The sequence below is a fragment of the Eretmochelys imbricata genome, chromosome 1 (genome assembly GCF_965152235.1).
Source record: "Eretmochelys imbricata isolate rEreImb1 chromosome 1, rEreImb1.hap1, whole genome shotgun sequence".
Lineage (NCBI taxonomy): Eukaryota > Metazoa > Chordata > Testudines > Cheloniidae > Eretmochelys > Eretmochelys imbricata.
This window is the reverse complement of record NC_135572.1, coordinates 67,962,148-67,977,751: the sequence shown is the minus strand read 5'-3', so window position 1 is coordinate 67,977,751 and position 15,604 is coordinate 67,962,148. Positions and strand designations below refer to the sequence as shown.

Sequence of the window (15,604 nt, the reverse complement as noted above, 5' to 3'; positions counted from 1 at the left end):
GAGTTCTAAATATAAAGGACCAGAGTCTGCCACCCTTACTCACATTCCATAGAAACCTTAGTAGGAGGCTTGATTTTGCATCACTGAAGTCAATGAGAGTTATACTGTTGTCTAAAATGGAAACTAGATTCCTTGGTGTGAAGTTTGACTGGATTCAATAGGATTATGTGTCGAGTAAAACAGTACTTAATGTAAGGGTGGCAGAATCTGGGCCAAAGTTATTGCTAAACCAAAAGTTAACTCTTCAAGGGATCAGTTGTACAAACTTTATTCATGCTGGTAATCACTTATTCACCTGAGTACTTCCATTGAAATCAATGAGACTACTCATGTTAAGTGGTCACCAACATGAGCAAAGCTTCAACAACTATGCAGCACATAACTGTCAATGGGAGTTTTACCCAAATAAGGACTGAAGGATCTCGCCCTTAGTCACTTATTTTAACTGCACTAACTTTTTTCAGCTTGTATATGTCTCTGTTAACAGAAAACAAGTCATACAGAGCCCTTGATCTTCTTAACCAACTAGTTAATGAGGATTTTTATTTTGGAGGCATTGTTGTTGTTCCCTACTCCCAGTATCTGCATTTTCTCCTCCTGACTTGTAATTTGTCTCTCCCTTTGCTATTTTGTATTGTTTAACTCTGTAATGTTTAAACCCACAAATCATTTTGGAGTATAGGGCCTTAGATTGATCTCACTTACACCTGCATGGATCAGGCTTAACTACAGTGAAGTCAATGGAGTAACGCTAGTGTAAAATGTAGGAGGAAGGAAGATCAGAATCAGGCCCACAGGGTCTATGACAGACATGGTATAAAAGAGGGGGAGCCTGATCCTGCAGCCATAACCCACATTAGTAATCCCAGTGGATACTATGTGGGATATGGTTGCAAGATCAGGCCATAAAGTACATGTATTTTATGTAACGGTGTTATATTCAAATAGAGTATCTGTTGGGCAGAAAGGAAATATTTATTGTTGTGCAAATATAAAGAAAATGTCCAATCCTGCAGTTCTTACGCTGGCAATACTTGCATTGACTTTAATACACAATGAAAAATAGGCCTAGAAGCTTTAGAAATGTGTATACTGTAATTATACTCAGTGCAATATATATTTACAAATCTCAAACATTTAATAGGCCTAATTTACATTATACCTAATTTAAACATACACATTATAAAAACTATTGTAATACCTCTCAGCCAGATAGCTCTGGCATGAGATCAGATGTTAGTCTGGTAGTTTTTTATTTGAGTTTAGAAAATACAGTTGGTAAATCCAAATGCCTGGGAAATATAATGTCCAAACTGCAAGCCTGCAATTGTACAGAACTTCCACTGACTTCTCCTACATTCTCCTCTCAATACATGTCCTAAACTTCCACTAGCTCTATTAGAAAAATTAGCTTCTGCATCAGACGAAGAATATTCCCCCTTTGCAAAGGATATACAAACCAAACATAATGTGAGTCTTTTGAGATTGGAGTTCTGAATTCTGGGAATGAATGCAATTTGTTTTTTAATTATTTCAGTTCTCCTGATATTACAGAGTCAGCATGTTTCATTCTGCAACACTGCACACTGAAGTTTCTTAAAGCAAACAATAGAACAATAGTATATTTGAACACATAACAGCATGAATACAGCTTACAGAGTTTTTTTTTCCCCTTGAAGTCTATTTCTTCTCAGATACTACTAGACACCTGGTGATGAGGTTGCATTGGGATTTAACAGTAATCTGTTGACACATCGGAAACATCAGGTGCCTGGAAGTATTAAGAATGATCTGCACTTTATCTTAAAATGTTACAGGACTGCCTACTGCAGCTACTGTGGTGACTCCCAGCTTGATAGTTCCTTGTAAAATGGTATCTTTCTTTTCTTCGTCTTCTTCTTCTTTTTTTTTCTATTCAATAAAATCTGTGACCACAGTTTCCACATTCTGTCTCACTTGATATATGTACAAATCTCTCCACACTGCATCCCAAGTATAATAATAAATATTCTCTATGATCATCAACACTCCTTGCATATGTAGATAGTTTTCTACACTACTGTCATGTCACTTTAAAGAATCTATTTCTGCTGGTTTCCCTTTATCCATCCACTCTTTCATCTACTGGAAACTTGAAGAAAAAGAAATTGTGGCTTGTTTGCCAGCAGAACTATTTGCCTGTTTCCTGTTAGCATGAATTGCTTACACACTTAACTACAGAAGTTTTTGATAGGAACTGAATATGAATATGGAAACTGATAGGAAACTGAATATGAACGCATGTACTTGTAGAATACAGCGCAAAGTCCCATTTGTTACAAGATTAAGGGCTTGGATGGAAGTTTGATTTAATCTGGCCATGAAATTTACACTTTTTTTCCTCTATGTGAACCATTTAAAATTTTGGTTTGTAAATACATTTTGTCTGTGTATATAAACACACACCAGTACATTTATGTCTAAACATATTTATGCTAAATTATTCTTTAAAACTACTATTCTTTATTAGAGGATGTATACACTGTGCTGGTTGAATTGTTAAGTAACAATAAGAGGTGTTTGTGCACAGTAGGTGTCCTAACTATGTATGACTAGTAAAGTAATAGTCTTTATATGTTATCCTGTCAACTGATTAATCTATTGAATAAACATGGCCTGATTTTCAGAGTTGCTGAACACCTGCAATTCTCTTAGAAATCAATGGGTGCTGAGTTCTCAGTGCTGCTGAATATCGATCCAAAATTTTTCATATACATAATACAGGAAATCTGAAGATTTTCATAATTATGGTACAAAACCCCACTAATTCACATTAGTTACTTATAAACCCATTGCAAATACTGAAATTTACTCACAAATTAGTGAGTAAAAGGACAGTTAAAACATAAAAGATAATGAATTGCAAAATGTACTTAAATTGGGAGAAAATTATGCTACCTCATTCATACTGAGCAGTACTTTGCATGGCAAGTATTCTCATTGGGCCAGATTCTAAGTAGTACCTTTTTCCAGGTATCCATCAACTCTGATGGGATTATAGGTGAGATATGATGCTATGCACATGGATAAGGATATCACTATCTGACCTATTGACTTCAGTCTGGGAATAACTGCAGAGTACAAAGGTAAGAAAGGGAAAATCTGGCCCTTATTGATTAGACAACTGTAGTCTCTACTTAATTATTTATACATTTTTGGTAGTGTATGTGATGTAATATAATGTAGTATATTTTGTAAACATACAAAATCTTATTAGAACCTCACGAGAGAACTCTATTAAATCCTTGCTGAGAAACAGGAAGAGAAAGAGAGCTGTTCTATTGTGTAAATTAGAAAGTAGGAGATTAATGTGGTTCCACCATACATATGTATTAAAAAAACTAAACTGAATATTCACTAGAGAAAATACTTATAAAATAGCTTAGCTTTCACCTACTTGAAGCAATGAGCAAATTGTGCATTTTTCACTAGTTAATGAAGGTGGACAATAACCCTGATAAAAGAAAAGGAGTACTTGTGGCACCTTAGAGACTAACCAATTTATTTGAGCATAAGCTTTCGTGAGCTACAGCTCACTTCATCGGATGCATAAAGTGGAAAATGCAGTGAGGATGTTTTATACACACAGACCATGAAAAAATGGGTGTTTATCACTTCAAAAGGTTTTCTCTCCCCCCACCCCACTCTCCTGCTGGTAATAGCTTATCTAAAGTGATCACTCTCCTTACAATGTGTATGATAATCAAGGTGGGCCATTTCCAGCACAAATCCAGGGTTTAACAAGAACCTCTGAGAAACCCTGATGTTTAGAAACTAGTTCTTCCTTTTACTGGCTACCTCTTTTGCTTCCTCACAGCATAGGTTATTTTCCTAGAAGTAGATATTCTACTAGGGAGAGAGCCTGATCCTCCACTCTTTGCTCATGGAAAACTCCCACTGACTCCAATGAGAGCTTCACTGAAGTGCAGAATCAGACCCAAAGTAGCATGTGCTTCCTGATTTTAAATGCAGAGTTTATATATAATACTTAATTTGGGGATGGGGAGAGAAAGAAGGCAAGAAAATATAAAATTTCATTTCTGTGGCATGTAAAATCTGTAGCCTTTGGTGAAGACATGCAATTTTTTCCACAGAGTTCTCTGAATACAAACTCCTGATACTATAAACTTGGGCCTATCCTGAACAAGGCCCAACAACTATGTCAAACTGCGTATTTGTTTTATGATTATATTGTGACTATTAAATTCAGGTCCACTTGTGACCTAAACTAAATTTGATCCAGCTTTCCATAAACGAAAGATGAGTGTTTCTTAGCTCACTAGCTGCATCACCTTGCTCCAAAATACTGTGTGCAGATACTCAGGAAAACAGAAAGTTAAATATTAGTATACAGGTTCATGCTATCAGGAATTACGGTTAAGATTTTCCACAGTCATCACAGCAAAACTTTCACAGAAACCACAACACACCTTTTTTTACGAGAGGAAATTCCTCTTTCAGTTTTATATAAATCTAAAAAAAAATCATGACTGATATGATACAGTGAACACTTTAAAAAAGGAATAATATTTACGACTGAGATTTTACACTACAGTTGAATCTTTACTATTGGGTAGCATCAATACATGTATTAATTGCTTTATATAAACATTACATGGTTGCAAGAGAATATAATTTTCTATGTTTTAGAAAGTATTACACTTGTCACTTAGAAAAAAATATTTTTTGTATTTTAACAACTTCATTTTATAGTAAAAAAAAATTACATGACTTAAACAAGAGTCATTGAAAGTTATTTGTCTTTTAAAGCATGAATTATATTCAAATTATTTTCAGTATTGCCCTAACCTAATATTGCTCCTGAAGTGTCACTTTTTGTTAAAATTAATTTCTGATTTTGAATATTACTCAACCACCTAATTGATAGCAACACAAATTCATGATAAGTATAAAATGAAATTGTTTCTGTGACACAACTCAACGGTGGGTTGAGGAATAGTTTGCAGTGACCTTGTACACATGGCATTTTTTCTGCAGTTATTAAAATATACAGCTATAGTAGATCAATTATTGGCTACCTCCCTTGAGAATATTAGATGCCACTGGAAACTAGTAAATTTGGTGTTCACAAAACTGCATCATATGAAGCCTCAAATGCATTACGAATTTCTTTTTGATATATTAAGTGTCTACAGTGCAACTTTTTCTCATTAGCTGGCAACACAAAATGAGTCTGTGTCACTTTTGATACACTCAGCTCATTCCCCTATGACTCAGAACAGCATATTAGGAGAACCACAGGACAAAACAGATATGACACTTCAGATATATTTAATAGTCATTACCCAGAGCCTGCATTCAATGAAAACTCTAAAAATTTCTTTGGAGCATACCTGTAACATTTGAACATTAAGCCACACTAATCAAGGAATACTTTAAATTAGATCAATTAGGGCCAGATTCTGCCCTCAATTTCATGGTATAAGCCCACTGCTCCAGAAACATCTTCTGTGTTTGAACTTCAAACTGCACACTATGTATTAAGTTGTTCTGTTAATTAAATATTAAACTCAATCCAATGGCCCAAATTCTGCCATCACTGACATACATGAAAGTCAATGGGTGATGAGTGTTACTGAAGGCAGAATGTGGCCCACTACTGCATTTTTCAAAAATGAGCTTTGATAAAAAAACAACAGAGCATGCAAGTCTTTCACTATAAAGCAATAGTCAATACTGATTCAGGCTACTGGAAATCTGACTAGTCATTCTGTTGATTTACAATAGGATTTGAGGTTTGTTAACATTGGGGAGGGAAGAAGGAACTATCACTTACATTTTAATCTAGTTAACTAAGCGAACTTTCCAAGACTGAAAGTTTTATTGTTTTCAGAGAAGAAAAAGAAGTAATGGGGCCCCAAATTATACTGTTCTGTGTCAAAGATAAAAAATATATGTATATATGGTCAAAAAAGGAAAATAAAAAAATTAAAAGCATACATTTTGGAAATAGTCCATATTACATACAGGATTGGAAGGCTATATTCACTGTTGCAATAGATTTCCTCGGGAAAAAAAAGTGTGTCCTTAGTGTGTACAGTTTCTGCAATGTCCTGTTGGTTACAGCAGCAGACATAACTTCTTCAAATATCCCACCCCATCTCCGCCCCAAACAAAAGTTCAGTGAAACCTGTGGAAGAGACAACCTTTAATAGTTGTTTGCAGTGTTGTTGTAGCCATGTTGGTCCCAGGTTATGAGAGAGACAAGGTGGGTGAGTTTGCCTTTCCCAGACTTGAAGAAGAGCTCTGTGTAGCTTGAAAGATTGTCTTCTTCACCCACAGAAGCTGGTCCAATATAAGATATTACCTCACCTACCTGGTCTCTCTCACCTTTATTAGGCAGTTCCCATTTTAGGAGACTACCCCCAAAGTATACCAAACATATTAAGCTTGACTGTGTTCTCACATAGACCAGCTTTACACTGGTGTAACTCCATTTATGTCAGTGGAATAACTTTTGATTTACACTGGTGACACCAGCATGAGAACAGAATCAGATCCCTCAAGTATGATCTGTACACCTTTATTTTAATAAGTCCACCTCCCTGAAGTGACTGATTTTTGTTGGTGCCTTACAACAGGTTTCACTGCAGACAAATTGTAAAGTTTAAACCAGAGTCTAAAGTGAGGTCCAGGTTATTCTAAAAGTCTCCTACCTGAATTATGGACATCCGGCTCGGGGGAGCCTCGCTGGCGTTAGTTCCTTGCCCTGTGAAGCTGGTATGGCAGCCCACATGTCCCTGGGGCACAGTCAGGTTGTTGGAGGCGGGTTTCAGATACATCACCTCGGACCTGGGTGAGCTGAGGGGCAGACGGGTCTGGTAGTCAAAGTACATGGGTGAGGTGGCCAAGGATGGGCTGCTCACTACGTTCATGACATTGAGGGGGCCCCTGCTGTCCTCCCCCTCACTGGGCACCAGCATGATGTCATTCTTACTGATCTTCTTCTTCTTCCCCTTACCCCCGCCACCGCTGCCTCCTCCTCCTCCCCCGCTGCTGCCGCCCCCTCCTCCCAGCTGGGGATGGCTGTACTCTGCGATGCGGCAATTGTAGGTGCGGATCTCCTTGTTCTCCCGCTTGCACTTCACAGCAATGGTGATCATGGCAGCTAGTAGGATGATGGAGACGGTACTCAAGGTCACAATCAAGGGCAGCGACAGGTCCCAGTGTGGTCGCCGATGCTGCTCACCATTCACCTGTGGCTCACCAGCTTCGGGCAGTGGTCCAGCCAAGGCCCTGACAATCAGCTTAGCCACGGCTGAGAGGCTGGGCTTGCCATGGTCACTGACCTTGACCACCAATTCAGCCACGGGACTGAGTTCTTCCCAGTATGGATGCAAAGTGCGTATCTCACCACTGGTGGGGTCCATCTCAAAGAGGTGCTCCTCATTGCCTTCGACAATCTCGTACGTGAGGCGTCCGCTCTCCCCAAAGTCACTGTCCAGGGCATGCACGGTGCCCACGGGGTAGCCCACGCCAGCGTTGCGTGGCACCTGGAGCTCCGCAGTGTCATTGATGAGGGCAGGCAGAACAATGAGGGGCGCGTTGTCGTTGACGTCGAGCACCGTGACACGCACTGTGGCGTTGCTCTCCCGATGGGGCGAGCCTGAGTCCTTGGCCAGCACGCGGAACTCAAAGTGCTTGGTTTGCTCGTAGTTGAAGCTCCGCAGGGCATAGATGGCGCCATTGGTGGGGTTGACGGAGACGTAGGTGTAGATGGAGACGTCGCCCACGTGCCCGGGCAGGATGGAGTAGGACACAGTCCCATTCTGGCCCAGGTCTGGGTCCTGGGCCAGCACGGAGCCCAGGTACTCGCCAGGGATGTTGTTCTCAGGCACCTGCAGCACGTAGAGGCTCTTGCTGAAGCGGGGCGGGTTGTCGTTCTCGTCCAGGATCCGCACCGAGAAGGACTTGGTAGAGTTGAGCGGGGGGCTGCCCCCGTCCCGGGCCAGGATGGTCACGTTGTACTCGTCCTGCGCCTCGCGGTCCAGCGGCCGGTCGGTCACCACCGTGTAGAAGTTGTCGTAGTTCTCCTCCAGGGCGAAGGGCACAGCGCCCGCCCCGCCGCCGCCCAGCACCCGGCACTGCAGCTGCCCGTTCTTGCCGGAGTCGCGGTCGGTGACCCGCACCAGGGCGATGACGGTGCCCGGCGGGGCGGCCTCGCTGAGCGCCCCCTGGCGGACGGAGACGAAGCCGATGGCGGGCGCGTTGTCGTTGCGGTCGATGAGGCGCACGGTGACCTTGCAGTGGGCGGGGATGGGGTTGGGCCCCAGGTCGCGGGCCTGCACGTCGATCTCGATGAGGCCGCTCTCCTCGTAGTCCAGGTTGCTCTTGACGCGGATGAGGCCGCTCTGCGGGTCGATGCTGAAGAGGTCGCGGACGCGCTCGGGCGCGTAGCCGCTGAAGGAGTACAGCACCTCGCCGTTGGTGCCCTCGTCCGCGTCGGTGGCGTTGAGGTCGATGACGGCGGTGCCCAGCGGCGCGTTCTCCGGCAGCTCCACCACGTACGAGGCCGCCTCGAAGACGGGGCTGTTGTCGTTGGAGTCGATGAGGCGCACGTTGAGCTGCACCGTGCCCGAGCGGGGCGGGTCGCCGCCGTCCAGCGCCGTCAGCACCAGCGTGTGGTGGCTCTGCTCCTCGCGGTCCAGCGGCTTCTGGATCACCAGCTCCGGGAACTTGGTGCCGTCGCCCCGCGACTTGACGTCCAGCGAGAAGAGGCCGTAGTCGTCGCGGGTGAGCAGGTACGTGCGCAGCCCGTTGTCGCCGGCGTCCGGGTCGTGGGCGCTGGTGAGGGGGAAGCGGGTGCCCGGCGCCGCGTTCTCCGAGATGTCCATGTCCACCTGGTCGGAGGGGAAGGCGGGCGCGTTGTCGTTCAGGTCCTGGATCTCCACCTTGATCATGCAGATCTCCTGGTCGTTGGCGAAGACCTCCAGCGAGAGCTGGCACTTGGCGCTGCGGCGGCACAGCGCCTCGCGGTCGATGCGCTGCTTGGTGTAGAGCAGCCCGCTCTCGCCGTCCACGTCCAGCAGGTGCGGCGCCGAGTTCTCCAGCACGCGGAACGTCGACTTGGCTCCCCGGCCGCCTCCCCGCTCCGCCGGCGGCGGCGGCGCCGGCCCGCCCGCCCCCGCTTGCAGCCGGGCATCCCTGCCGATGTTCCCGATCACCGTGCCCGCCCCCTGCTCCTCCGGCACCGAATAATTCAGGTTCTTCAGAGTCAGGGCAGGAGCCCAGCAGAAGAAGAAGCAACAAATGGAAAGGTACATCCCCGAGCCAGGGGGTGGTGGCAGCTGCGGCAGCACCAGGGTGGCCCCTGCCCCCTCTTCCTCCGCCGCCTTCTTCCCGCTCCCTTCTTCTGTTCCCGCTCCCCACCCCTGTGTTTTAAGTTGCTGAACCTGTTGCTCTAAAACATCTGCAGAGACACAGGATGCGGGGCAGCAAATGGAGCATGTAGCTCGCAGGGAGGGGCGAGAGAGCGAGAGAAAAGCAGCCTCAAATCAAGCGCTTCTGCGGCCACACAATCCCCGCACAGTTACTTAGGCTGCCCAACTTCAGCTGGAGGAGGAGGAGGAGGAGAATAAAAATATACCTTTTTCTTTAGACGGATCCGAATGGTTGTTTGATTTTTTTCCCCTTTAATATCCGCCGATTTACAAAGAGTATAAAAAATGATCGGTGGCAGTGGTGGTTTTCCAGATCAGTCCAAGAAATTAAAAAAAAATATATAGAAAAAGGAGTTGGCTGTTGGGAAGCAGGACCGTAAACAGAAAACGCTTATTTGCTACTCATTGCTTGTGATGCGACTGATGGAGTGGAGGGTGGGTAGGAGGGGGAGATAGCGGGGGAGGGGGGTAAAAAGAGTCTCTCGCCTGTGTAGAAGCCCGCTCCGTGTGCAGTGAGAGGCAGTGAAATGTCTGATTGCACCGCGGGGTTGTTGGTTTTCAGGGAGTGTTTTGCTGCATTTAGAGATCTAATCTTGCATTGCTTGCGGCGGAGAACTGCATCTCGCTGCCATCGGTATTTCCCCCTCGCCGGCTCCTCCACGCTCACTCTTTCCTTGCCGAACAACAAAAAGAGGGGAGGGAAATTGCAGTGTGAAAACTAGTGTCCGGATTTGTAGTTTCCTTTCTCTACCCGCGCCACTAGCCTCCCTCTCTTCTTTTCTTTTCTTTTTTTTTTTTTTTTTGGGGGGGGGAATTAAGAAACCCACCAGCTGCTCGTCACCACTAGCGATAGATGTGGGGTTTTTTTGTTTTTTTTTTTTTAAATCACAGGCTGTGCTCAATCAAATGCACACTTGGGTTTCTTTAAGACAGGCCAGTAGCCGCCGCCACCACCACATCCTCTCTCTCTCACTCACACTGCGTGTGTGTGTGTGTCTGTGGAGCCGCACTTTTCGATGCAGTTTAATTCCAGTTTGCTTTTCTCTCTACTCGAGAGGAAATCAACAGGCAACCCATGGCTGGATGCACGGATTTAAAAAAAGAGGGCGAGGAGGAACAAAAAAATAAAAGCAACCCACCACACACACACTCTCTTAGTCTCTCGCTAAAAGGGAAACAGTCTCTGCATTCACAAGGCTGAGCTGTCAAGTGCCTCTCTTTTCTTTCTATTCAGCATCTCCTTCCAATGACACTGCCTCCTAGTCCTCTTCATTTAGGGGAGGGGGAATCTTGGCGATGAATAAAAGAGGCAAATATTTTGATCGACAATTCTTTTGGAATAAAACAAATACAATTCAGTGTTTGGTGTGATGCATTTTGCAGTCTTTTCAAGCTGTAATAGTCTTTCTGTGCATCTTGGTGTATGGGGAAAGAGCGGCTGCAATGCCAGATGCGTTCACCAGGGATGATTTACCTCCCCAGTGATATTATGTATAGGTATATATGGGGGGAGTGTTAAATTTTATTTCAGGTTCTTTTAACAGCCGAAAAGAAATGATTGACACATCCAGAAATGCAGGTGTTTCAATCTGCTGGATGAGTCAGATCCAGCAGAACAAATCACATTCACTATCGCCTCATGTTCCTCCCTTCACAGACATTAGTTGCAGCTTCTTCCTAACGCTTTTCTGACTCACGCTATAGACAGAGAAATCAGATTCACGTTTTGAAGGAAAAAAGAGAGAGGGGAAGAAAGAGGAGGGTGTCGGATCCAGCTGCACTTTTACTATACCTCTTTCTCCGGGAGACTGGGGATCAGGAAAACAAGGCTGTTATCCACTCACGGGCACAGAGGCGCGTCTGTCTCCTGCTTTGCTGAGTGTTTTTAGCCACCTTTCCTCAGTGTTATGTGTGAAACACCCAGAGATCTTGCACATTAACGGGGGGGAAAGCACAGGTTCCCATTGAAATGCCCACAGCTCTAGTTCCAAGTCTCAGTTCTGTGCTGTTTTTTTCTCCTTTATTTGAGTCCGGAGCCACTGCACATAGTTAATTCTGCAGTCTGTTGTAGAGGGATTTTTAAAAATTCTTCTCTCGGTCTCATTGAAGGGTGGCACCTTTCAGTAAGGCATTAGCCAACGTTAACCAGACCATATGCAAAAGAGATGTCGATTTCAGAGAAAACAGATCCACAGTACAAGCCGTCCGTAGGTAAGTGGAGATTTGCGAAAATTCAACAGTTGGAACACTGTCTCTTATAGCTCCCCCCCCCCCCTCCCTTACTGCAGCATTTGCTGAGTTCTCAGCCCCATCGCTCTCTCCCAGTGCCTCTTGCCGACTGACTCTATTCACCTCACGCCGCTGCTTAAACATTGATACTGATTCCCTGCCAGCCAATCCGTGCTGAGGAAAAGAACCTGCCTCCGAACCTGGCCGCCAATGAGAATCAGTGGAAAGGCTTGGGGAGGCGGTGCTTGAATCCCCAGTGCTTTGGTGTCATTGATTAGATCAGTTAGATTGGAGACTAACAATGTGAGAAGGGCTTGTTGCTTGTAAATTGCAGTCTCTCATTTCTACACACTGCAGTGTTTCTCTGGCATTTTTAAAATTTTTTGTAGAAATATTAAGGAGTCTTCGGTGATCGCTGAAAATAGAGAAAAATTAGGACCAATACTTCCCATATGTCAGACATTAAACAAACTGTAGTAGCGGCGTATGACGGGATGAAATTTGCATAGATGACATAGATCCCAGATTCCCAACAGGTTCTCCACGTAAATCCCTGAGTACGGTTAGAATGCTTCACTGTGGGAATGGGAGAATGTGCCGTGTGATCCAGCTGCTGGTCTTGCATATCTTCTGTGATACCGGCGGGTAGGCAGCGATCTTTACCCAACTCCCCTGCCTTCGGTAAAAACATTTGAGTTGCCACTTGATAAACAATTATTTGAAACGCACTAATGTAGTAATGCATGACAGATAACCCGAATATTATAATTTTTCCAGCACATACTGATCAATAAGTGTCTCAAGAGGCGGTAATCAAATATATCTGCCCTCTCCGCAGGTCCGTTAAACGTTTCATTAGAAATCGGGCCCCACCCTAACCACAGTAGGCAGGTTTCACAAGATGACCAAAATATAAATCTTATCAGGCACAAAGGAACCTTTGTCCGAATGCTGTGTGGTACCTATGGAAGCCAATGCGGTGGTAAACAACTAGAATAGGCAATTTCGGCACTTCTGCAAATGATTCTGGACCACAAGAAGATTCTTTTGCGTCCAAGTATTACCAATATTTAGAAGCACCTGGCGTGCTCTGTCACCCCTTTCTTTTCCTGGAGTAATGTTTTAGTACCGAAACTAGGACTACTGTCTCTACACATATATTCCCTCTTAAAGCAGCCATCTGGGAGAGAGCTCTGTAAACTTCGACTACTGTTCAGACATCCCGGGCGAAAGTTGGGGGAGGAGGAGGGAAGCATGATGTATTGAAATAGAAAGGTGAGTGTTTTGATTGCTAATGTATTGATCTCAATTCATAAATACTAAAGTTAAGCTGCCATTTATAAATTGTGAATGACGAATGTGTAAGTGAGTAACATGTATCATTTAGGAAGTAAAGAAAATAAAATCTAGAGCAATTACAAGAGGCTTCTGGAAATTATTTTAGAGCAGTTTGTTAAAAATTCAGGTGAGAGAGGGGTTTTTTGCCTGAGTCAATGAAATTACACTCAGGCTTTTTTTTAGTTATGTCCATCAATATCATTCAACTCAGAGTACATATTTTACATTTATATATTCAAATCAGTGTCCTTGCTAGAGCTCTTCCCAATCCTAAGACCCCTTTGTAGCTTTAAAATGGCTAGTTTGCCATGAAGATTGATTCTGCTTCTAACCATTATGAAACTAATGCTGTGTAAAATCTATCTATCATCTATCTATCTATCATCTATCTATCTATCTATCTGTTACAGTGTGGAATCACTAAACTGAAACGTACACATAGTCTGTGTGCCAAAGAGAGACACTATATATATGGTATATTTATAAACTGGGCTTTCTGAAAGGAGGATTCTGACTGGCTGATGAAAGCTCAGTGTGTATGGCTGTCTGCTACAACTAGTTTGTTTTTATTTACCAAAATAAGACGTGAACCAACAACACATTTTGTAAAGTGGAACATCGATACAAAGATACTCAGTTGTCTCAGCAGGTTTGTATCACCCATCCTTTGGTCTTGTGCTGTTATTATTATATAGTTAAGCAACCGTTGCCAAATTAAATACTTCAGGATATCGAAATATGTGACATAAATGCTCTGTGAATATGAAAAAGTGTCTCATTGCATTTATGTACTAGCTCCCTCTAGTGTACTGAGCCAGTACTACTGCATTTGGGGCATCTTGTGGGTGAGTGGGTGGGTGCCCGTTTATGTACATATGTTGTCTCTAGTTTGCCTTTCTGTTAGGGACCAGTAGGGTTCCAGCATGCCAAAATAGTCACTTCACTTTTACAATGGAATATGATGAGTAATATGCATCAAAGGATTTCTTTCTAATTTTTATGTTCAGTTGAAATAAGATGCATTTGGGGATTTGTTCTCTCTCCCCCCCCCCCCACCCAATTCAGCAATTGCCTCTTTCCATTTGATATAATTAAGTATTCAACTTTACATGCTGAGCAGTTCTCAACTCACCCTGAAGTCAATGAAGTTGAGGGCACACATAGGATAAGCTCCCAGGACCTTGAAATAAGGGGCAAACTCTATAGCCCTTACTCAGCCAAAACTTCTATACAAATCAGTGGAAGTTTTGCTGGCAAAATTTGCTGGCAAAATTTTCCTAAAAGCACCAAAGAGCTACATACCATTTATACTAAATACACATGTAGAATATTTGGAAAAAAATATCAAAATATGAGTACCTAAAGTTAGGCCCTTAAATCCATATCTGAACACCGACATAAGTGGTGTGAGGTGAAATCCCATCCCACTTCGAGGGGTGGGTGTAGTATTTCACCCCTTGTTTTCAGAGACTTTGACTGTCTGTGGTTTCCATTGATTTCATAGACTTCGGTGCTCAGCACCTCTAAAACATCTGTCTCCCTTTCTGGTGTTTGTTCTGCCATGCAATTTATAGCCATGAAAAGCCATTTATTGATTTCAATCCATATGTGCAAATAGTATAATTTTTGTTTGTTTAACAACTCGCAGATATTTCTAAAATATTTATTTCTGTCAAATATGTAGCATATATTAAATGACTGTGTAGAGTGTTATAAAGGTTTTATCTGCATTAATTTGTAATAGGTGCATTACTCATGTGTGGAGAAGCCACAAGAGAGTTGTGAAGGTCATTGCAAATGAGTGCCAATAACACCTTTGTAGTGCACCACACCATCATGTATTCTGCATATGCCACATGTTTAGTGGGGGAAAAAAAACCTATTAGAAATATTTTGTGAGATAAAATTTCTTAGTAGAGAGGACCATAAAGAGATAAACTATGTGGATATAACTCTCAGGACATAAGAATACAAATATACTAGGAGGATTATACTAACCAGCCTCCTGATCTGAAAAAATATATTGAGTGTTGAGGATGATCAACAAGACAACTGAGTCCAATAAAATGGCAATAATAAATTACTTTAACTACCTGCATATGAACTGGTCAAATGGTACAAGAGGACAAGATTTAGAAAATCAATTTCTTGACACCTGAAATTATTACTTTTTGGTTTTAGAACAAACAAAAGCAGGACTATTCTCAACTTCGTTTTAAGGTAACAGACAGCGGTTGCTTCAAGAAGTAACTTTAATTGAACTGTTAAATAATAGTTACCACAATATAACAAAGTTCAAAATCTTTGGAGTAAGGATTCATCCCAAACACTAGGTCTTGGTGACCCTATCCTGAGAAAGAAGGATTTATTTTATTTCAATTTAAAAAGACAGGAAACTAGTCCAAAAAACCTTAAATCAAAAGTATTGAAATTAAAATCCTTAGTCTCTGCATGGGGGCCACTTAAACATATCATAACAGTGATAGAAGACATTCATATCCCTAAACTAAAAAAGAAAGTAGGATGGCAAGGAGAAAATCATTATGGTTAAATGGCAAGGTTCAAGATTTAGGTTATTTCAGTCTAAAAGGTGTCCT

General features: G+C 42.9%; 1 protein-coding gene across 1 annotated transcript in view; it reads right to left on the bottom strand.

The window, feature by feature from the left end:
• The window catches only part of PCDH17 (protocadherin 17), a 102,204-nt gene extending 92,778 nt beyond the window's left edge, over window positions 1-9,426 (bottom strand). Inside the window, exon 1 of the mRNA XM_077806844.1 lies at window positions 6,717-9,426. Within this exon, the coding sequence (XP_077662970.1) occupies window positions 6,717-9,323 (2,607 nt within the window). The 5' untranslated portion in view covers window positions 9,324-9,426. The remainder of the gene's footprint in view (window positions 1-6,716) is intronic.
• Between the last annotated feature and the right edge of the window lie 6,178 nt (window positions 9,427-15,604).